General features: G+C 41.2%; 8 protein-coding genes across 8 annotated transcripts in view; 3 read left to right on the top strand and 5 right to left on the bottom strand.

The window, feature by feature from the left end:
• LOC115624795 overlaps window positions 1-23,357 on the top strand; it is a 53,532-nt gene that overhangs the window by 21,814 nt on the left and 8,361 nt on the right. The gene's annotated exons all lie outside the window — the stretch shown is intronic.
• On the bottom strand, window positions 565-7,877 carry LOC115624799 (lysozyme D-like). The gene is made up of 2 exons (XM_030519644.1): window positions 7,780-7,877; window positions 565-998 (listed from the first exon to the last, which is right to left on the bottom strand). The coding sequence occupies exons 1-2, from the start codon at window positions 7,783-7,785 to the stop codon at window positions 582-584; spliced, it is 423 nt and encodes a 140-aa protein (XP_030375504.1). The 5' UTR covers window positions 7,786-7,877; the 3' UTR covers window positions 565-581.
• On the bottom strand, window positions 9,299-9,772 carry LOC115624811 (lysozyme D-like). The gene has a single exon (XM_030519657.1). It carries the CDS (start codon window positions 9,770-9,772, stop codon window positions 9,350-9,352), a length of 423 nt encoding a protein of 140 aa, XP_030375517.1. The 3' UTR covers window positions 9,299-9,349.
• LOC115624807 (lysozyme D-like) lies at window positions 11,003-11,478 on the bottom strand. Its single transcript, XM_030519653.1, has one exon. The coding sequence runs from the start codon at window positions 11,476-11,478 to the stop codon at window positions 11,056-11,058; it is 423 nt and encodes a 140-aa protein (XP_030375513.1). The 3' UTR covers window positions 11,003-11,055.
• On the bottom strand, window positions 12,641-13,115 carry LOC115624809 (lysozyme D-like). The gene has a single exon (XM_030519655.1). It carries the CDS (start codon window positions 13,113-13,115, stop codon window positions 12,693-12,695), a length of 423 nt encoding a protein of 140 aa, XP_030375515.1. The 3' UTR covers window positions 12,641-12,692.
• Window positions 15,122-15,596, bottom strand: LOC115624808 (lysozyme D-like). Its single transcript, XM_030519654.1, has one exon. It carries the CDS (start codon window positions 15,594-15,596, stop codon window positions 15,174-15,176), a length of 423 nt encoding a protein of 140 aa, XP_030375514.1. The 3' UTR covers window positions 15,122-15,173.
• On the top strand, window positions 19,622-20,106 carry LOC115624804 (lysozyme D-like). The gene has a single exon (XM_030519649.1). It carries the CDS (start codon window positions 19,632-19,634, stop codon window positions 20,052-20,054), a length of 423 nt encoding a protein of 140 aa, XP_030375509.1. The 5' UTR covers window positions 19,622-19,631; the 3' UTR covers window positions 20,055-20,106.
• Window positions 22,414-22,863, top strand: LOC115624810 (lysozyme D-like). Its single transcript, XM_030519656.1, has one exon. It carries the CDS (start codon window positions 22,414-22,416, stop codon window positions 22,834-22,836), a length of 423 nt encoding a protein of 140 aa, XP_030375516.1. The 3' UTR covers window positions 22,837-22,863.

Genomic DNA, 23,357 nt, shown 5'->3' with positions numbered 1-23,357 from the left:
TATGACTGATCAGAGAGGATATGTTAACCAAATGGGAAATTAATGTTGTTAATACTTGTTTTAGTGTTGTCCTTTTAGACTTGTAGCCCTTTTGGGGTAAGGGTTCATTACGAACAAAGTTAAAAGGAATATATTTAACAAGATAAAATGTACCCTACGAACAGATTCGAAGAGTATGTATATATATAGTACATATATGGATTCTGGTAGCTATACTCTCAGCAGTTTCTGATATTAAGACGTTTATCGAAATGGGAAGAAGCGCGAATATGTGTTCTTCGATATGACTGAACATGCTGATCTATAATAATATACAAGTATTCTATGGTGTGGACGAATATGCTTCCATCTGCCTGTTGCCGAGTACATAAAATGGAAAAAGAGCAATTACCACTTGCATACGAAGTTACAACTTCATCGGAGAATGTTGCACTCATTAAGACATTTGCTTAAGACGGTTAAGCCTAAAATAGTACTCTATTGTATAGTTTTATAATTAGTAAGCAGTTAAGGAAATTAAAATTTCAAATTATCATTTCAATGTTCGTTTTATTTGTGAGTTAAGGTCGATATCAAACAATTTAGAAGCAGCTGTCAATGCTGGGCAGAGAGCCGCTGCAGTAGTGCCAGGTGGACCAGGCGGTCCAGCCCTGCTGGCTGAGGACCTTCTGGGCGCAACGGACGGAGTTGGTGATGTTGTCGGTCAAGAGGGCGTCGCAGCTCATGCTGCACTCGTTGTAGGAGAAGCGGCCGTCGGAAGGCTGGCACCAGTAGTAGTTGTTGATCTGGAAGATACCGTAGTCGTTGGAGCCGTTCGAGTTGGTGGGGCCGACAACACCGGTGCGGTAGGAGCTCTCGTGCTCGGCAATGCAAGTCCAGCGGGCGAGTTGGTCACGGGGGACACCCAAGGCGGACATCTCCTGGGCCAAGGAGCAACGGTCCATGGTGCGACCGAAAGCGGGAGCGGCCAAAGCCAGGGCGACAAGAACGATGAAAGCCTTTGTTGGAGGACAACACAAATTTATAAGCGCTATTTGATATGTAAAGTAACATCACTCACTTTTGTTAAGTAGCCCATCTGGCAACTTTATTTACGTTTGTTTTTTACTTATGTTTTCACTCAACTCTTCTGCGAAAGAGAACAAACGCACTCATAGCGGCATAACGCATTATTAGCTATGCCCTTTTTTGTAACAAAGCACTCGCATTTCGGACTTGCATGGTATCAGTCATTTCGGCACGCACGACACATAACATACAAATATACACACATACACACAATCAACCTTGGCGAACCTTAAATTATTTGGGAAAGGTACAGCAGCGCCAAATCGGCTCAACAAAAAACATATCAAGTGGATCGAAGACCCCTCCGGAGCACGTCTGGAACATTTTGGCGACCATGACAGGACACAGATAAGTCTCGTTCCATTTTTTATGTTAAAATTTGCCGATTTCATGAAATCGTATAGTTGCTATACAGATTACCAAACAATATTGGAACGCCATAGTAATCGTCTGGTTCAGGGCAACGAGCTGCTGGACAGAACATTATCTGTAACTACATATACATAAATCAACTGTAACTAGTGCACAAGGCACTGTGGTCAACTTAGCCGCTGTACCAAGGCCACGCCGTTGGATAGAACAGCAACGGAGACGTCAGCATTTCACCGTTCGACAGTCTACACCCGCCGCTCCGCACATCCCCTCTCAACAACCCACATATTGTTCCCGCCAACGAAACATGTAAGAAGCGCGCTCAAAGAAGAGCACAAAATCAAGCGGTAAATACACACATTTAATACAGTTGCATTCTTAAACTGATGTACAGCCAAATATTGTGGTTGTTGTTGCAAATTTGAACTCGCTAGAAAGATCCGCTAGGCTGTGATTCTTGTTGTTGTGCATTGCTTTTCAGTTCGTTTTAACCAAATTCGCCTAACGCGCTCAGCGCACAGTGGCACAACACTTAGTGAAATTTGTAATAAATTATTTGCATAAGAGATTTAGCTTCAAGTGGCATTAGTGTTGACCTGTTGAGGTTGTGTTACTGCGTTGGTTAAATTTTGCGTGTAATTAATTTAGATAAATAAATTAAAATGAGTCAATCCGACGACGCCGTAATTATGAAAGCTGCGGCCGTCGACGTTAACGATCCCCGTTTGATCAAACTTCGTGTGCAGAGAACTACAATGGAAAGAAACATCGAAAGTTTAAAGTCCAGAATAACCACAACTGGAGCTGGTTCTGAAGTACCAGTTCTTGAGTGCAACCTTCAAATACTGGAGTCCTATTTTCGTCAGATTATGCAGATACAAACACAAATCGAGGACATCCATAACAGGGATACAGGCAGGTCTAGCATTGAAGAACTTTTTATCGCAACAAAGGCAGCAATTGTCACGTTTATCAACGAGAAAAGGCGAACAACTGTTTCTGAGTCGACGTTTCTAAATTCTACATCAAGCATTACTGCTGTCCATCAGAGTAGGCTCCCAAAGATTAAACTTCCAACCTTTGATGGCCAGTATGCTAACTATAAACGATTTATAGCCGCATACAACAACCTTATTGAAAGCGACAGTTCAATCTCGGTAATTGACAAATTTAATTATTTACTAAACTGTTTGTCTGGACCCGCATTAGAAGTCGTGCAGGTATTTCAAGTCTCTGAAGGGAACTATGCCAAGGCGCTAAGTCAACTAAAAAAGAGATATGACAACGATGTACTCATATTCCTTGATTATATATCGAGCTTGTTCAGTCTGCCGAAGATGACCAATCCTGATGCGACGATGCTGCAGAAACTAATTGATTCTGTCTCAGCCATGCGAGCGTCGCTTTTGTCATTAGGTAAAGCTGAGGATGTTATGAATTCAATTATGATTCACATGGTTTTATCCAAAGTCGACGCAGACACCAAGCTTCATTATGACGAGAAGCAGACTTTTGAATCTTTGCCATCTTGGGAAAATTGTTGTACTACATTAACGCACAGATGTAGATTTCTAGAAAGTCGTTCCAAACCCTTAGGGCGACTAGATACGGCAGATGTCAAGCATAAGGCTAAGTTCAGCAATGTATCCAAGACATTCCTCACGAGCAAAGCAACTTGTGTCTTCTGCAGCTCATCAGAGCACTACATTTCGTCTTGTCCTGCATTCACTGCGTTACTTTTGGGACAACGAAAAGAATGGGTAAAAAGGAATCAACTTTGTTTTAATTGCCTTCGTAAAAACCACAACCAAAAGCAGTGTCAGTCAAAGTCACGCTGCAAAGTGTGCCATTCACCGCATCATTCACTATTGCACAACTTCGCGGAAGTTGAGCAAAGGTCGCAAGGACCAACTCTTACAGCCAGCGCTAATCCGAATAGCGGGCTTATGCCGTCATCATTTACGACGCCATCGTTTATGCCGTCTTCATCGGCCCAACAAGGAAATGTATCGTTAGTAGTTCGAGCGTCTACTAGAGGCATTCTCCCAACTGCAATAATACAAATCAAGAGCAAATGCGGTGACTATCACATAGTACGCGCTTTGCTAGATTCATGCTCAGAAATAAGTTTCATGACTGAAGAAACTGCTAAACGGCTCAAGTTAGAGAAATGTCGAGTCTCAAGCTCAGTATGCGGTATTTCGGAAGTTCCTCAAAGGATCAATTTCACAGTTCAAACAACATTGAAATCGCGTATATCGGATTTCGAATGGCCATCAACGTTTGCTGTTATAAAGTCCATTTGCAGTAACCAGCCAAATCGCAATTTGGAAATATCAAAATGGCAGTTTCCACCCCACGTCGAGTTAGCCGATCCTTATTTCTACGAAACGAATAAGATCGACGTTCTCATAAACACGGAAGGTTTCTTCGATGCTGTTCGCGAAGGAAAAATATCGCTAGGCAACAGCATGCCATGTTTATTAAACACTGCATACGGTTGGATAGTAGGCGGTCAAGGCATTCAGCCGAGGAACCAAAACTATTCATGTTACGTCGTAAAGGAAGAGCCAGCGCTAGATAAAATTGTTCAACAGTTTTGGAATGTCGAGGAGTATACGAGCTCACCAGCCAAATTCACTGATGAAGAACAAAAATGTGAAAATCACTTTGTCAAAACCGTATCAGCTCTTAGCGATGGCCGCATCAGTGTACGTCTTCCATTCCGAATCGAATCGTTTGATCTTGGTCAGTCATACGATATCGCACGCAAGCGTTTTAATTTTCTCGAACGAAAACTTGAGCGCGATGCAAAACTCAAGCAGGCATATGCTGATTTTATGCAAGAGTACGAGGATCTAGGTCATATGACACTCATCCCTGACTTTGATCGTACTAAACAACACTTTTTCATCCCACACCATTGTGTATTACGGCCAGACAGTTTGACAACAAAACTGCGAGTCGTATTCGATGGGTCAGCAAAGACGAACTTAGGAATATCGCTAAACGATTGCCTAATGACTGGACCAACAATACAACAAGATCTTATAACATCACTTCTTGCTTTTCGCTTGCACAAATACGCTCTGTCAGGAGATATTACGAAAATGTATCGCCAGTTCGTCATCGACCCACGCGACAGGCAATTTCAAATGATATTGTGGAGATCAAATCAAGAAGACGACTTACGAGTCTATCAGCTCAATACTGTGACATACGGTCTATCATCCGCGCCATTTCTTGCCATAAGGTGTTTATTTCATTTAGCTGATCTATTTGATTCAGAGTTTCCAATAGGTGCGGCAGTATTGCGATCTGACTTTTATGTTGACGACTTACTTACAGGAGCCGACAAATTAGAAGAAGTTAAATGAAAAAAGGATGAACTGACTGCAATTCTGAACAATGCCGGATTGCAAATGACAAAATTCACTAGCAACTCGTGCGAGCTCATCAACGACCAGCAAATGGATCAGGAGATTTCCATCGATCACCATGATGACAACATTGTAACCAAGACGCTCGGATTAGCGTGGGAGCCGAGCCATGACTGCTTTGTTTTTCAACACAAGGTGCAACATGATGGCATTGCTACACGCCGCACAGTTCTGTCAACCATAGCAAGGATTTTTGATGTTCTAGGCCTAATGGGGCCAATAGTAATACGCTGCAAAATCTTTCTTCAAGACTTGGTCATTCGGAAATTCGACTGGGATGACCCACTTCCTGCAAGGTTTGTCGAGATGTGGAACGAACTTAAGATTGACTTAGAAAACAGCTCAAGTCTCAAAATTCCACGATACGTAAGCACATCGCCATTAGCCAGAAGTGAGATACACGGATTTGCAGACGCTTCTGAACGTGCTTACGGCTGCTGCATTTACATACGCACAAGGATTGGCACAGACACTAAAGTGCATTTGGTTATAGCCAAATCAAAGGTGGCGCCAATTAAGGTTCAAACACTACCGAAGCTGGAACTATGTGCTGCAGTTCTGCTCAATAGAACTTTTCGCAAATTTCAAAGTAAACTGGACCAATACATCAACAATATTTATTTTTGGACTGACTCAAAAATTGTGCTGCAGTGGATTGGCATGCATTCGTCTCAACTAAACTGCTTCGTAGCAAATAGAATTGCTGAGTTACAGGCGCATTCTGGAGACGTAAAATGGAGGCACGTGCCTTCTGCTAAAAATCCTGCTGATATAATTTCAAGGGGATGCACAATTGAGGAACTGAAAACCAACATGTGGTTTACCGGCCCTGACTTTTTGAAGAAAGAGGAAATTAACTGGCCACAACTTAAGGAGCCATTGCCTGCACCTACAGAAGTGCGCAAACGAGCTGCACTGATCTGCATAGAAGAGTGGCAGCCTACAACTTCAATCATTGACACTGTCATCGAACGCTCATCGTCATACATCCGAATACTAAGAATCATGTCTTATGTATTTCGCGTATTCAACAGAGTTTCCGCTAATCGCCACTTAAGGGTTAAAGATATCTCGCAAATACAATCCTCAGAATTATGTGTAACGTTCTGGCGCATTGTAGCGCACATACAACAGTCAGCCTATCGTGATGAGATTCTTCTATTAGCGAAAAATAAACAATTAAAGCCAAGCTTGCAAAGCCTTGCACCCTTTTTATGTTCAATGCAACTAGGAGAATTGTGTGTAGATGTTGTGAGAGTTGGCGGAAGGTTAGCTAAGGCCGAAATTCCCTATGATGCTAAGTTCCAAGCTATTTTGCCTCGAGACCATCGTTTCAGTCGCTTATACGTAGAGTATTTACATCGTCAAAATTTACATGCTGGGCCGAAAGTACTTGTTTCTCTCTTACGAGAAAAGGTATGGATCGTAAACGCCAGATTGTTAGCTCGACAGGTTGTACGAGCATGCACACACTGTTTCAAGTACAAACCTCGTCTCATGCAGCAAGTAATGGGAAATCTCCCTGCAGATCGCTTGCGAGCTTGTCGCCCCTTTATGATCACGGGCGTAGATTTCTGCGGACCGTTTATGACGTCGTATCGAATACGTGGAAGGGCGCCATACAAGTCCTACGCAGCAGTATTTGTTTGTTTCGCTTCGAAAGCGATTCATATCGAGTTGGTCAGCGAACTCTCAACTAACGCATTTCTATTTTGTATTCGAAGATTTATTTCACGCCGTGGACTGCCTGAACGCATTTACTGTGATAATGCGACAAATTTTGTTGGCGCTGCAGCAAAATTAGCTGATTTTAAGAAAGACGCTCTTAACTCAGAGGCAACCCACAGCATCAACGAATTTACTTCCTGTAAAGGCTTTGAGTTTCGCTTCATACCGCCGCGGGCTCCACACTTTGGCGGCTTGTGGGAAGCAGCAGTAAAATCAGCAAAGTCTCTTTTGATAAAGAACGTCGCAGAGGCCAACCTCACTTTCGAAGAGCTGCAAACGCTGTTTACTGAAGTGGAGGCTATTTTGAATTCACGACCAATTGCCCCAGTGTCAGATGATCCAAATGATGGCGACGTACTCACACCAGGCCATCTCCTTATTGGTACATCACTGGTATCCGCACCAGAGCAGATCCTCTTCAATCAGGAGGACACTACCAATCTACGCTACTTAGACCGCTGGCAAAAGGTGACCTTTCTAAAGCAGCAATTCTGGGACAGATGGCATCGTGACTACATTCACACGCTGCAAAGGAAAACGAAATGGACCTGTGCGCAGCCAAACATTCAACAGGGACAACTGGTTCTTGTACATGAAGACAACGTACCCCCGCAAACATGGAAGCTGGCACGCGTAACTTCGGCTATTCCTGGAGAGGACGGCAAGGTTCGAGTGGTTGACCTGAAAACCAGCAAAGGAGCCTTTCGTCGACCTATTCACAAGATCGCACCGTTACCGAATTCTCACTTTTGAAAGTAGATCCTTTCAAGGGGGGAGGATGTTGGAGGACAACACAAATTTATAAGCGCTATTTGATATGTAAAGTAACATCACTCACTTTTGTTAAGTAGCCCATCTGGCAACTTTATTTACGTTTGTTTTTTACTTATGTTTTCACTCAACTCTTCTGCGAAAGAGAACAAACGCACTCATAGCGGCATAACGCATTATTAGCTATGCCCTTTTTTGTAACAAAGCACTCGCATTTCGGACTTGCATGGTATCAGTCATTTCGGCACGCACGACACATAACATACAAATATACACACATACACACAATCAACCTTGGCGAACCTTAAATTATTTGGGAAAGGTACAGCAGCGCCAAATCGGCTCAACAAAAAACATATCAAGTGGATCGAAGACCCCTCCGGAGCACGTCTGGAACAGCCTTCATGGTAGTTAGTTCGGATTACTTTAGGAGTAAACTGATGACAGGAACCCCAGCTTTTCCTCTTTTATAGCAAGTCGCTTCGCCACTTATCTAGATTTTAAGTGCAGCAATCGAAAATGACGCGTGTCGTAAGGGACTTAATTCTTAAGGGTATGTAACTGATAAAGTTTAGGAATAATGAACAAGTTGAGGCTAAAGGCTGTAATAGTTATCATAATGTAACGCCCTGGCGACCGTCACAAGGTGTCGTCACTAGAGAAGGACGGCGAGGCAATAGATGTATGTATAGACGTAAGGGAATGAGGTTAAAAATGGAGTTGAGTTTGAGTTTGTCCACGAAGGCGTGCTGTCCGACTGCGTAGAGTTTAAGTTACTTTCGCTTTATGTACTTCCACTTAACCTCCTTATTTTTCTGCCATACGCCCTGAAGGCGACATACGCGAAATAAAAGTCATCAGATCAACCATCGGCGCACTTTATTTTGGGGAACCAAATAACAAATTTTGGAAGCGACTCTGACCGGCGAGTACCCGGGCCAGACATCCGTGACAACAACAACAGCATGCAAGAATTAGAAGAGATGGTATAATAAGCAAACCTATCTAGCCATTACTATATGTGTGTTCATGTGCAGTACAGACTTGAGCCAAAACAGTAGCAAAATCAAAAGACGGGACCCGGACTGATGAATCCTAAGCGAAAGTAATTATCAAATTTGAGGAGGACTTTTGGAAAATGACTGATAGCGATGGAGTAGGTGGTGTTTCATACATTTACATATTTTTAATTTAAATTATGTAGGTGTTCGAACAGTGTATTAATGACTCGACTTTCATTCACGTCGAAGATCTTGGGGTACTTTGTAATACCAAAATCCAAGTTCAATCTTCTCATCTTAAGGAACGAGTTATATACCGGTACTTCGTGTGCAGACAGCAACTTCATTACAAATCATACATAGCCTCAATAATTTGTATAGGTTATGCAACAGAATCTAATTCGAGTATTCATGTTGATTCACTAAATCAACCAGTTTATTAGTTTATTGTATTTAGTTGAACAAGGAAGAGGGCCAGATTTAGGGTATACAAGAGTCAGGCTCCTGTAACTTTAGAGTTCTAGTCGCTTTTTATCTACATTACAAGAATCTTAACCAAATCAAGAGCGATATAATTAGTTATAGAACATTTTTTATAATAATTGAAGAAAAAACGTAACCCTATGGATTAGGGTTCTATATATGAATTATGGTGGTTAGCCTTTTACGGCCGTTTCTGAAATATAGCAGTTCATCCAAACGGACGGACGAATACGCGTTGTTCGCTTTGTCGCGTAATGCTGATCAAACAACTGCAAACGATTGCACGACCCATATACTCGTATACTATATAGTCATTTGCCCTAACGCTGTACGAAGTTTGCAGATCATTCGTTCCATTGGGGTGCTAAGCCTTAGGATAACATTTTCAGTATTGTTTCGTTTCAACTTAATAATTTGCGAAATTAAAAAATCAAATTAGAATTTCAATGTACGGTTTATTTGTGAGTTAAGGTCGATATCAAATATTTAGAAGCAGCTGTCAATGCTGGGCAGAGAGCCGCTGCAGTAGTGCCAGGTGGACCAGGCGGTCCAGCCCTGCTGGCCCTGGATCTTCTGGGCGCAACGAACAGAGTTGGTGATGTCGTCGGTCAAGAGGGCGTTGCAGCTCAGGCTGCACTCGTTGTAGGAGAAGCGGCCGTCGGCAGGCTGGCACCAGTAGTAGTTGTTGATCTGGAAGATACCGTAGTCGTTGGAGCCGTTTGAGTTGGTGGGGCCGACAACACCGGTGCGGTAGGAGCTCTCGTGCTCGGCAATGCAAGTCCAGCGGGCGAGCTGGTCGCGGGGGACACCCAGGGCGGACATCTCCTTGGCCAAGGAGCAACGGTCCATGGTGCGACCGAAAGCGGGAGCGGCCAAAGCCAGGGCGACAAGAACGATGAAAGCCTTCATGTTTAGAATTTTCAGACAACTGATGGCTTTCTGCTGAAAACCGTCCGCTTTTATAGGAACCGGCATGGGACGATTAACTTATCAATTTTGGGCATTATCAAAAATTGGTAATGAATTTCTAGTACTAGCTTCCGTAAACTTCACTTATCATACGAGTGTGTATGTGTAGTGCGCAAGTAGGAGATCATCTTGCCTGATATAACATTAAAAACATAAAACATTCATCATCATACGAATTGGTTAATTTTTAAAAAGGAAGACCTTCGAAAGTCCCCTTCTCAAGCTTCAACTCATTAGAAATGTAACTTAAGCTTTTTACTATGAAAATGTGCGGTATATCTGTTGAACCAGATATTTCCAACATTTAAGCTATATAACGAAATCTTAAGGTTTCAGGAATGTGCACCATTAAGGTGATTCGAAACATACCACACCATCCTTGGAATGTAGACTCGCGAACTCCTAGAATGCCTAGAAGCATAGTTTAAATAATTAAAAAGTGGATAGCAAATAGCTTAGCCTCAACAGCTTAAAGAGCAACAAGAAAATGGCTAGAAAACTCGCTTCAAAATACAAGTACATAGAAAAACACTAGAAAATTGATATAAATATCAAGAACATTTGCTGGAAAATGACTAGAAACGCCGCTACAAATATCTAAAAATAGCTAGAACTAATATTAATAGCTAGAAGAATAATAAAATAAAATACAAGATGCCTATAAATAAGGGGTGTTACAGATTTCTTAAGATTTCTTACGTAAATTTAATTAATACTCAGTTTATTGGTACTTCAAAAATAAGTTTTATTTTTACTTTCGTTCAATTCAAGAAATAGGATTCAACTCAGAAAAGTAAAAAGTTTCAAATATTTAATGTTGAATTAGGATCAACTTGGTATTTTTATTGTCGGGTTGTTTTCGTTCCTGTGTGTGGATGCTAGGTTTTCAACTAAAGATCTAGTAATAAGTTGAAAAGGCGAAATATAAAATATTTTTCATGCAGATTGTTGAGCAAAACAATTTTATTTATATTTCTATGACTGTTTTTATGTCGCAAAACTTCTTTGTGTTCTTTCTGACAAAATTTCTTGACAAATGCTGAGATATTTGAAAGCAACCGAAAAAGATTTCTGTGACCGCAAGAATTGGGTTTCGGTTGAAATTTCCTTAAAAGAGATTTCTACGTCATCCTTGAACATCAACGTTAGATTAACAAATTAAAAAATCAATTTAGGATTTTAATATACGTTTTATTTGTGTGTTAAGGTCGATATCAAAGAATTTAGAAGCAGCTGTCAATGCTGGGCAGAGAGCCGCTGCAGTAGTGCCAGGTGGACCAGGCGGTCCAGCCCTGCTGGCCCTGGATCTTCTGGGCGCAACGAACAGAGTTGGTGATGTCGTCGGTCAAGAGGGCGTTGCAGCTCAGGCTGCACTCGTTGTAGGAGAAGCGGCCGTCGGCAGGCTGGCACCAGTAGTAGTTGTTGATCTGGAAGATACCGTAGTCGTTGGAGCCGTTCGAGTTGGTGGGACCCACAACACCGGTGCGGTAGGAGCTCTCGTGCTCGGCAATGCAAGTCCAGCGGGCGAGCTGGTCACGGGGAACACCCAGGGCGGACATCTCCTTGGCCAAGGAGCAACGGTCCATGGTGCGACCGAAAGCGGGAGCGGCCAAAGCCAGGGCGACAAGAACGATGAAAGCCTTCATGTTTAGAATTTTTAGACAACTGGTGGCTTTCTGCTAAAAACCGTCCGCTTTTATAGGAACCGGCATGGGACGATTAACTTATCAATTTTGGGCATTATCAAAAAATGGTAATGAATTTCTACTGCTATCTTTCGTGAACTTCACTTATCATACGAGTATGTATGTACGAGTGCGCAAGTAGGAGATCATCTTGCCTGATATAACATAAGGTCGCCACCATACTATCAAACATGACAAAACATTCATCATCATGCAAATTGGTTAATTTTTAAAAAGGAAGAGCTCCTATCTCCCTCTCAAGCTTCAACTCGCATTTGGTTACAACAACCTCCACAAATTAGAATTGTTCCAACCATTACAAATGTGTTTTAAGCTTTTCGCATTAAGCTTTTCACATTAATATTTCATGCACCATATATCCAACATTTTAAAACTACATAATTGGAATGTCCAACTTTAGGGTAGTTCGAGGCATACCATCCCACCCTTGATATGTAGAATCGTATTCTCCATACACAGACCAAGATTATTACTAATCATATAAAGCTTCTATAATTAGTATACCTTCCATATTACTCATCAGAGGAAAAGTCACTCAGAGTGGAATAACTTGTGATATACAAAGATAACTTAACCAAGATTAAAATCCATGTCCAATTTGAAGTCTCATCAAAACCGATACGTTCAGGGCGAAACTCAATAGAAGTAAAAGTCAATGGTTATATTAGTATGATTTAATTTGAGTTACTATAATTTAATTTAATTAAAGGCTAAAAGGGTATACTAGCTTAGTGCGAATGTAAAATCCAGACCCCACAAAGTATAAATATTGTTGATTAGCACGACAAGACGAGTCGATGTAGACCTGTCTGCCTATCTGTCCGTCTATCCGTCCATATGAACACCTGGATCTCAGAGACTATAAGAGCTACAGACATTAAATTTTGCACAAAGATGTCGTATGTGTGTACGCTGTGGAAGTTTGTTTTATTTTTTTGTATAAATCTCATGACAAAAGCTGAGATATTTAAAAACAGCTCAACGATATTTATGTGACCCTGAGATATGGTTTTCGGTTGAAGTTTGTTTCAAACAATTTCTGCGTCACACTTGAAAATCGAGGTGTTCATCTAAACGTGAGTTGAACATATTTAAAAATCAATTTAATATTTTAATATACGGTTTATTGTGTGTTAAGGTCGATATCAAAGAATTTAGAAGCAGCTGTCAATGCTGGGCAGAGAGCCGCTGCAGTAGTGCCAGGTGGACCAGGCGGTCCAGCCCTGCTGGCCCTGGATCTTCTGGGCGCAACGAACAGAGTTGGTGATGTCGTCGGTCAAGAGGGCGTTGCAGCTCAGGCTGCACTCGTTGTAGGAGAAGCGGCCGTCGGCAGGCTGGCACCAGTAGTAGTTGTTGATCTGGAAGATACCGTAGTCGTTGGAGCCGTTCGAGTTGGTGGGGCCCACAACACCGGTGCGGTAGGAGCTCTCGTGCTCGGCAATGCAAGTCCAGCGGGCGAGCTGGTCACGGGGGACACCCAGGGCGGACATCTCCTTGGCCAAGGAGCAACGGTCCATGGTGCGACCGAAAGCGGGAGCGGCCAGAGCCAGGGCAACAAGAACGATGAAAACCTTCATGTTTAGAATTTTCAGAAAACTGATAGCTTTCTGCTGAAAACCGTCCGTTTTTATAGGAACCGGCATGGGACGATTAACTTATCAATTTTGGGCATTATCAAAAAATGGTAATGAATTTCTACTGCCATTTTTCATGAACTTCACTTATATGAGTATATATGTACATATGTACATACTCGTAAGGCGCACGTAGAAGATCATCTTGCCTGATATAACATTAAGTCGCCACCATACTATCAAACATGACACAACATTCATCATCATACGAATTGGTTAATTTTTAAAATGAAGGCCTCCTAACCGAGCGTTATTAACGTCATCTTCCATTTTGAAAGAAATTTGCTCTCTCAAGCAACCCTCATTTGTTTATAAATAATATATATAATGTGAATGTGAGATATATCTTGGGAACCAGTAATTTCAAACTTATAAACTACATAATTAATCCTTAACGTTTTAGGAAGTTGGAAATTGAAGGTGATTCGAGGCAGACATACTATATGGTACTTGGTACGCAGACACAGACAAAGTTTATTACAAATCATACATAGCCTCAATAATTTGTATAGCTGCAAGATGACCCTTAGGAGGAAAAATGCGGGATATTGTAACTCAGCGAAATTCTGCGTCACAAATTAATAATAGAATTATTATATTACACTAATAATACACATTATACTTAATTATATTACTAGCTTTAAGCTTTGCACATTGAATCTCCTTTACCATTACATTACTTTGTTATTAGTCTTAAGTTTTCATTGCATTTCACTACACTGCGTACGATTTGGTTTTGCCCATGAAATTAGTAGAATAAGTAACGAAGTACAAGTTACAAAGCAACGAGCCTTTGAAAGGGACTACAGGTCAAGCACGCTGGCATCACCGTAGGTATTTTTAATGAGAGCAAGGACAGTCACACAAAACGACAATAGAAGCCGTCGTTAGATCGGAGGCTCGATCTCTTCTTCCGTGTACCGCGAACCCGAGCAGACGCATTTCTAGACAAGGGGCAGTTGACCAGCTAGCAGTGAGAACTTATCATAACCTAAGTGGGAAACCTAATCTGAGTAAGACTGAGCAATCGTGGTGGAGCGCAGGGAAAACAAGCTACAAATTGCGAATAAAATATAAATGAAACCATATTTTCACGCTATGAGTACAAGTCGCTATGAGTACAAGTTATATACACCTGGCATGAGCCGGTATATGTATATATATAAATTGTGGTCCACAACGACAAGCAAGTGTTGGTCGCTATATTAGCCGAGCTTGAGCCAACAATATAACGAAACACGATCAATCTTCCTTCCCCCGCATCCTCCAGCGCCAACGGCTACAGTGGGCACACTTCATATATAGAGTGCATGAGCCGCTATATATGAAATGGTTCACTCGACCAAACGGAGTTTTGGCAATTATTTTTGTAGCGCTTCAGCATGCAGATATAACGGCAAAACACCGGCCACGCGGCGATTGATACCTTACATCGAGTCCCTCTTGTCGCATGGTCCCGTCACATTTATAAATTTCTTGTAAATGAACCCTGGAGAGCTGAGTTATACCCCAGCTGGAAACAAAACTTCTTACAGCATATAAGAGTCATCAACCTTACAAGAATCGGTATTTCGAGTACTATTGAAGATCTACTAGAGTGTTGTATTTCATTACCAAGGGCGATATAATGTGTCATAGGAAAAATGTATAATAATTGAAGTAAAGATGTAATGCCTAGGAATTAGAGATCTATATATGAATTATGATCCGTTTCTTCCGTAATGCTGATCAAAAATACTTTCCTCTACCTGCTGGAAGCATTTGCACAACCCATTAAGATGCTACTGGGGACTGGAAATTTGCATTTGAAAGTAGATCTGGGATAACAATAGGGCTTGTACGCTGTGGATTCTTTATCGAAGGTTGTAGATAAAGTATTCTAGTTCTAGGTATACATTTTCAGTATCGCTTCGTTTCATCTTCATAGTTTACGAAATTAAATAATCAAATTAGAATTTCAATGTACGGTTTATTTGTGAGTTAAGGTCGATATCAAAGAATTTAGAAGCAGCTGTCAATGCTGGGCAGAGAGCCGCTGCAGTAGTGCCAGGTGGACCAGGCGGTCCAGCCCTGCTGGCCCTGGATCTTCTGGGCGCAACGAACAGAGTTGGTGATGTCGTCGGTCAAGAGGGCGTTGCAGCTCAGGCTGCACTCGTTGTAGGAGAAGCGGCCGTCGGCAGGCTGGCACCAGTAGTAGTTGTTGATCTGGAAGATACCGTAGTCGTTGGAGCCGTTCGAGTTGGTGGGGCCCACAACACCGGTGCGGTAGGAGCTCTCGTGCTCGGCAATGCAAGTCCAGCGGGCGAGCTGGTCGCGGGGGACACCCAGGGCGGACATCTCCTTGGCCAAGGAGCAACGGTCCATGGTGCGACCGAAAGCGGGAGCGGCCAGAGCCAGGGCAACAAGAACGATGAAAGCCTTCATGTTTAGAATTTTCAGACAACTGATGGTTTACTGCTGGAATCAGGCGGTTTTTATATGAATGGGGCTGGTACAATTTTCTTATCAATTGGGGACATTATCAAAATGCGAAAATTAGAAAATTCGAAATTCGGCAGCAGTATCAAGTGTAACCTTATCATACTTTAAACATTATCATGCATGAAAGATCATTTTGTTTTTTCGAATTATATAATATTAAGTCGCACTACCCTATCTATCGTGGCATAGTATTTAAATCTAAAAAACAATCGATCTTTCTAGAAAAGACTTCTTACCTCTCAATATTCAGTTGCTGCTAAAGCACCGGAGGAGATAGTGCAATACGCTTTTTCTATTCAAAAATGGTATCTTGGTGGGAATTGGTCCCGATTAGTTGGAAGTAATGATTCTATACTTTATGTTTCTGATCACTCGTATATTGACTATTTCAAAAATTGTATGTTAATTATTGCCCATAAGCAGATTCAATTCAGATTAAGCGGTAGGAAATGGGCAATCGAAAGATCGAAAAGGTTTCAACTAAAAGGTGATTGCATTTGAAGTGGGAAGTCTAAGCAAAATGTTGTTGCAATTGAATCAGCTGGGTTTTCAATTTGTCAAAGAATTGAAAAGCATTACATCAAACAAAAACTTGATTTTCTTAGCTTAATAACGATTTATTAATGTGAACTCCATATGTGAATTTGTAAGTGTAGCTTGAAATTCAGTCGGCTTTTGTTTGAGTCGATCTTTGTGTGTGGTTCATTGTTGGTGTTAGTTAAAGTATTATAAAATAATTTTTGTGGCACGCATGTTTAGTCCCCCTTTTGATGTACACCTCCTCCTCAATGTAATGCGAAATGTATAACTATGTTGCATTGTTTTCCTTTGTGGTTCACGCAATCAGCGTTGCATGTCTGGAGTTATTCATGGGGAGGCATTCGAGGCATTGCCTGAAATTGCACTTCACTTATCTTTCACTTGCACATCAGAGGCCAATTTCCCATCTTTTGCACACTACAAGTTTAATGTCCGACTTTGCGTTGGAGTTTGTTGTTGTTGTAGTCGCTGTTGTTTTCCTTTTGACGCACATCTCTCAACAGTAGCAAGAGCCCCACTTGACTTTGACTCCAGTAATTACCCCCAGACATGCGCGTGCTGGGTTCGTTTTCGTCTTTTTTATAGACACTAAGAAATTAAAATCCAACTGTTGCGACAAATGACATATTTTATTCATATCATACATAGTATGATACAGGCATATGTAGTGCAATGGAAAATATTAATACGATTTTGAAACCATGTCCAAAGCGCATTTGTCTACATAAGCAGCCATATAGCTTGATGTAAGCCCAGTCTAAAAAGGAAAGGTTTATTGTGACTGCCCAGTGATAAACAGCACAACTAATGCCACGATTATGCGTGGCCAACAAATATGGGGCACAAAGCGCACAAGTCAGGGCCTACCTTTCTAGTCCGTCCAACAATGTGACGGATCTGCCAATTACATGCACGTTTCAGCAGCGACATAACAGCAATTATGTTAATAATGCCAGCACAATAAATATAAAGACTCTTTCTCTTTCTCTAGCTTCCATTCAAACCAAAATTCAATGAACTTCTTCTGAGCTGCCGTCACTGAACTGGCGATGAAAATTAAGTTAATAATTTTCAAATATTTTCCATTGGAATTTTAGCTATTAGTTGGGTTTAGTTCCCATAATCTTCTGTCAATTGAGTTAAAGCCCTAAACCAACCAGCATCAACCTGAGTAGAGGATTTGTCTAGGCAAGCCATATCTACATAGCAGTTTGTCGATTAATCAGTATAATCACAAATCAAAAATGTGCGTCAATTTGTCTGGGCCGTCTCCTTATCGGTCTCTACAGCACTACATCCTCCACAATTCCCACTTGTCTTCCCAAACATGAGGACTTATGAATGAAACCACTTTTAAGTCCTACGTAAATGATGACCGCAAATCCGATTCGTCTTCATTATTTACTTTGCGCCCTCAATTGATAAGGTATTTTACGTTGTTTTATTTTCAACTCCGACGGCACGCGTGCTTGTTGATTTGGTCTAATCATACATGGCTAGAATTCTCGTTTGTTTACTTTGAAAGTCTACCTTTTTATGGCCTATCAGTATTAACGTCGATTTTTAATTAAAATCAAGACAGGTGCACTGTCCATTGTTTATTATGGTGGAAAAGTTTCGGCAAACTTATGCGTCTTATCAGTACCACTCAAGTGAAGAGTGCAGAAATAATATTCAAGAGGTATCTAAAATGTTTGTGCGCTACATATCGCATTATCGAATTACCGCACCTCCTGATTAATTCCTTGATACCAACCATCGATTATAAGTAATCCGTATGCTTAAATTCGAATTGTGTTCAAAAAATTCATAGCATTATTTATCAAATCAGACTTTGATATATTCTACAGAAAACCTTATTATTTTCTTAAGGGTGTTAAACGACTTCACAAACGCATTACACACAGTAATGGTTTTCTTTTTATAGCCTGTATCCAGAGGTTATACTAGTTTTGTGCGAATGTATGTAACACACAGAAGGAGGCGTGGCAGACCCCACAGGGGTCAAGCTGTTGATATAGCCATGCCCGTCTGTCCGTCTGTATGAACGCAACGATCTCAGAAAATATAAAAGCTAGAATAACCAAACTTAGTATCCAGATTCTTCTAAGTCCGAGAAAGGACGAGTTCTGGTTTTTTCTGATTTATTTAATTAATTAAATTTATTAAATTAATTAAATTTTTTAAATTATTTTTTTTTGAACGACTGGATTTCGGAAACGGCTGAGCGTGCATAAACCCAACTTGGTATACAGACGCTCCTAGTCCATAGTCTATATTAACTTTTTTTTAATTTAATTTTTTAATTATTTAATGCCCTATTCCCGCTCGACTCTAACATTCCATTCCTGTTTTTATATCATTTTTATAGCCTGTACCCAAAGGGTGAAAGGCTATACTAGTTTTGTCCGCATGTATGTAACACACAGAAGGAGGCGTGGCAGACCCCACAAAGTATATATATTCTTGATCAGGATGAGAAGACGAGTCGATATAGCCATGTCCGTCTGTCCGTCCGTCCGTCCGTCCGTCTGTCCTTCCGTCTGTATGAACGCAAGGATCTCAGAAAGTATAAGAGCTAGAATAACCAAACTCGGTATCCAGGTTCTCCTAAGTCCGAGAAAGGACGAGTTTGTGTTTTTTTTTTCTGATGCACCCCTCCACTCCCCCGCAATTCGTGTTTTTTCTTATAACTTCCGTAATTCTCGGAATCAATTTTGGTAGGTACATCCAGTTAGTAATAATGTGTCCGTGTGCCAAATTTCATCATGATAGGTCAATTCTGAAGAAAGTTATAGCCATAAGTAAAATCGCTGCTCTGTCGGCAGCGCTGCCCGCAGCTGTTGTTGTTGCTGCTTTGGTTAAACTTTGTGCTGCATACATACACGCATATAAACACGCATAGGTACGTGATGTAAATGTATGCTGTTTAAACTGAACATAAACATGTATTCTAATTTAATTTAGTTAATTAATTTTAATTAATTGAATGAATGAAATTCGTTTTTTTAATAATTAAATTTTTTTTTAATTTTTCCTTTTTGTGGAGATTACAGGCTATTTTACTATCGGGCTGGCTCGGCTGTAGCGTTCTATCTTGTATATGTTGCATTATGTCTTGTTAAATATAGGAGAATTGCTATACGAGTTGTGAAGCTTGAGAGTGTGAGTTTTTCTATCAATAGCTTAACTGATTCTTTTTTTAAAATGACCAAATATGCATGCTAAGTGTTTTGTCATGTTTGATAGTGTGGTGGCGACTTAATGTTATATCAGGCAAGATGATCTCCTACTTGCGCCAGTACTACTGACTGTACTAGAAATTCATTACCACTTTTTGATAATGCCCAAATTTGATAAGTTAATCGTCCCATGCCGGTTCCTATAAAAGCGGACGGTTTTTAGCAGAAAGCTATCAGTTTTCTGAAAATTCTAAACATGAAGGCTTTCATCGTTCTTGTTGCCCTGGCTCTGGCCGCTCCCGCTTTCGGTCGCACCATGGACCGTTGCTCCTTGGCCAAGGAGATGTCCGCCCTGGGTGTCCCCCGCGACCAACTCGCCCGCTGGACTTGCATTGCTGAGCACGAGAGCTCCTACCGCACCGGTGTTGTCGGCCCCACCAACTCGAACGGCTCCAACGACTACGGTATCTTCCAGATCAACAACTACTACTGGTGCCAGCCTGCCGACGGCCGCTTCTCCTACAACGAGTGCAGCCTGAGCTGCAACGCCCTCTTGACCGACGACATCACCAACTCCGTTCGTTGCGCCCAGAAGATCCAGGGCCAGCAGGGCTGGACCGCCTGGTCCACCTGGCACTACTGCAGCGGCTCTCTGCCCAGCATTGACAGCTGCTTCTAAATTCTTTGATATCGACCTTAACTCACAAATAAACCGTACATTGAAATTCTAATTTGATTTTTTAAATTCATAGGCTATTAAGAAGAAACGAAACAATTCTGAAAAAGTATACTTAAGGCTTAGCACCCCCAATAGAACGAATCATTTACAACCTTCGATAAAAAATTCACAGCATACACTCCCTATTTTAATCCAAGTTATATTTTCCTTACGCGAATTTCCAGTCCCAGTAGAATCTTAATGGTTTCTGCACCGAAAATGAAAAGGACTATGCACTATAGTATACGAATATATAGATCGTACAAATGCAACAGGTAGATGAAACTATTTTAGATCAGCATTACGCGACAAATCGAGCAACGTATATCGGTCCGTTCGTTTGGATGAACTCCTAGACTTTAGACTAGACTGAGCCTATTACTATCAGAATGCATGTATACAACCCTAATCCCTAGGCATTACTTCTTTACTTTAATTATTATAAATGAAGTGAAATGTTCATGAGTATATTAGGTTTGTGGGAGGTGGAAAATGTAACAAGCGGAAGGATGCGTGGCCGACCCCACGAGTCGATCTAGCCCTGTATGTCCGTATGAACACTTGGATTTCAGAGACTATAAGAGCTGGAGTCACCAAATTTTGCATAAAGATGCCTTAAGTGTGTACGCTGTGCAAGTTTGTTTTATTATACTCTGTACATGAAATGTACAGAAGTATATTAGGTTTGCGGGAGCTGAAAAATGTAACAGGCAGAAGGAGGCGTGGCAGACCCCACAAAGTATATATATTCTTGATCAGCATGACGAGACGAGTCGATCTAGCCCTGTCTGTCTGTCTGTCTGTCTGTCTGTCCGTCTGTCCGTCTGTCCGTCCGTATGAACACCTGGATCTCAGAGACTATAAGAGATAGAGACACCAAATTTTGCACAAAGATGCGTTATGTATGTATTCTATACGAGTTTGTTTTATTTTTTTGATTTTCCCCCCCACTTCCCCCCTATGGGGGTTTTCCCGATTTTCCATTCGTATAATCGCCTATATCTCGGAGACTATAAGACCTAGGAACACCAAATTTTAGTCCCAGATGCCTTATGTGAATACGCAGAAAATGTATATTTTGGAATTTCCCTCCCTCCCCCCTCTACCCAGAAAATCGTAACTCCCGTAATTCTTGGAATTTCGAACTAAATTTCGAACTAATATTTTGGAAATACCCCCCGTTGGTTACTATATGTCCGTATACCAAGTTTCACTATAATAGACCGATTTAACAAGAAGATATAGCCATAAATATATTTGCTGCTGCAGCGCTGCCCGCGGCTGTTGTTGATGTTGCTGTTTAGTTGACTGCGAAAATGCTTACACAGACACAAATAGACGCGCATAAACATACATACACTCACATAGACGCAATTGCTATGTATATGTGCAATTATATACCCTTTACGTGAGTTCGAATACCGAAAAAGGTAAAATCTATCAAATTTTTTTAAATTTTCTTATTTTTTTTTTTCTATAATTATTGTAAACATATGTACAGAGTATTTCAAAGTCGGGACACCCGACTTTAGCTTTTTTACTTGTTTTTTTTATAAAGCCTCCCCTCCCCCACTTCTGCCTATTGGGAATTTTTCCAAATGCCGTTCATATAATAATCTATATCTCGGAGACTGGCTCTTGAATACCCTGTACCCACCCCTCTTTCCATCGCAGTTGTTCAACTAAAATAAACTTTGTTGCATCATATTTTAGATTGTGCTGATATAATAACAACATGGATATTAAATTCTGTTAAATAATCTTTGAAAATTAAAAAGTGATTTCTCCTCCGATGGGTTATATTGCAGCTATTATTGAGGCTATATATAATTTGATTTCAGTTTATAAGTAGGGAGTATCTGGTTCACGAGACATACCCCACAAAGCCTTAGTCACATTTGTGATGCGTTGCGTCGAACAAATGTTATTTGTGGAGTTATAAAACTAATAACATGCACGGTGTTCTAAGTGGTATATTTTGTAATCAAACTCCTCAAACCCTCAGTTGATGATTGGGAGATTCTTTCAATAGCTTAATCCAGTAAAAATGCAAGGCTATGAGGACTTCTTTTTAAAAATTAACCAATTTGCATGATGATGAATGTTTTGACTTAATGTTATATCAGGCAAGCTGATCTCCTACTTGCGCACTCGTACATACATACTCGTATGATAAGTGAAGTTCACGAAAGATAGCAGTAGAAATTCATTACCATTTTTTGATAATGCCCAAAATTGATAAGTTAATCGTCCCATGCCGGTTCCTATAAAAGCGGACGACTTTCAGCAGAAAGCTATCAGTTTTCTGAAAATTCTAAACATGAAGGCTTTCATCGTTCTTGTTGCCCTGGCTCTGGCCGCTCCCGCTTTCGGTCGCACCATGGACCGTTGCTCCTTGGCCAAGGAGATGTCCGCCCTGGGTGTTCCCCGTGACCAGCTCGCCCGCTGGACTTGCATTGCCGAGCACGAGAGCTCCTACCGCACCGGTGTTGTGGGTCCCACCAACTCGAACGGCTCCAACGACTACGGTATCTTCCAGATCAACAACTACTACTGGTGCCAGCCTGCCGACGGCCGCTTCTCCTACAACGAGTGCAGCCTGAGCTGCAACGCCCTCTTGACCGACGACATCACCAACTCTGTTCGTTGCGCCCAGAAGATCCAGGGCCAGCAGGGCTGGACCGCCTGGTCCACCTGGCACTACTGCAGCGGCTCTCTGCCCAGCATTGACAGCTGCTTCTAAATTCTTTGATATCGACCTTAACACACAATAAACCGTATATTAAAATCTTAAATTGATTTTTTAATATGTTCAACTCACGTTTAAATGAACACCTCGATTTTCAAGTGTGACGCAGAAATTGTTTGAAACAAACTTCAACCGAAAACCATATCTCAGGGTCACATAAATATCGTTGAGCTGTTTTTAAATATCTCAGCTTTTGTCATGAGATTTATACAAAAAAATAAAACAAACTTCCACAGCGTACACACATACGACATCTTTGTGCAAAATTTGATGTCTGTAGCTCTTATAGTCTCTGAGATCCAGGTGTTCATACGGACGGATAGACGGACAGACAGGCAGACAGGTCTACATCGACTCGTCTTGTCGTGCTAATCAACAATATTTATACTTTGTGTTGTCTGGATTTTACATTCGCACTAAACTAGTATACCCTTTTAGCCTTTAATTAAATTAAATTATAGTAACTCAAATTAAATCATACTAATATAACCATTGACTTTTACTTCTATTGAGTT

The sequence above is a fragment of the Scaptodrosophila lebanonensis genome, unplaced genomic scaffold, assembly GCF_003285725.1.
Source record: "Scaptodrosophila lebanonensis strain 11010-0011.00,11010-0021.00 unplaced genomic scaffold, SlebRS2 tig00000061-arrow-pilon, whole genome shotgun sequence".
Taxonomy (NCBI): Eukaryota; Metazoa; Arthropoda; class Insecta; order Diptera; family Drosophilidae; genus Scaptodrosophila; species Scaptodrosophila lebanonensis.
The sequence above is the reverse complement of the archived record's forward strand: the minus strand, read 5'-3'. Positions and strand labels throughout refer to the sequence as shown.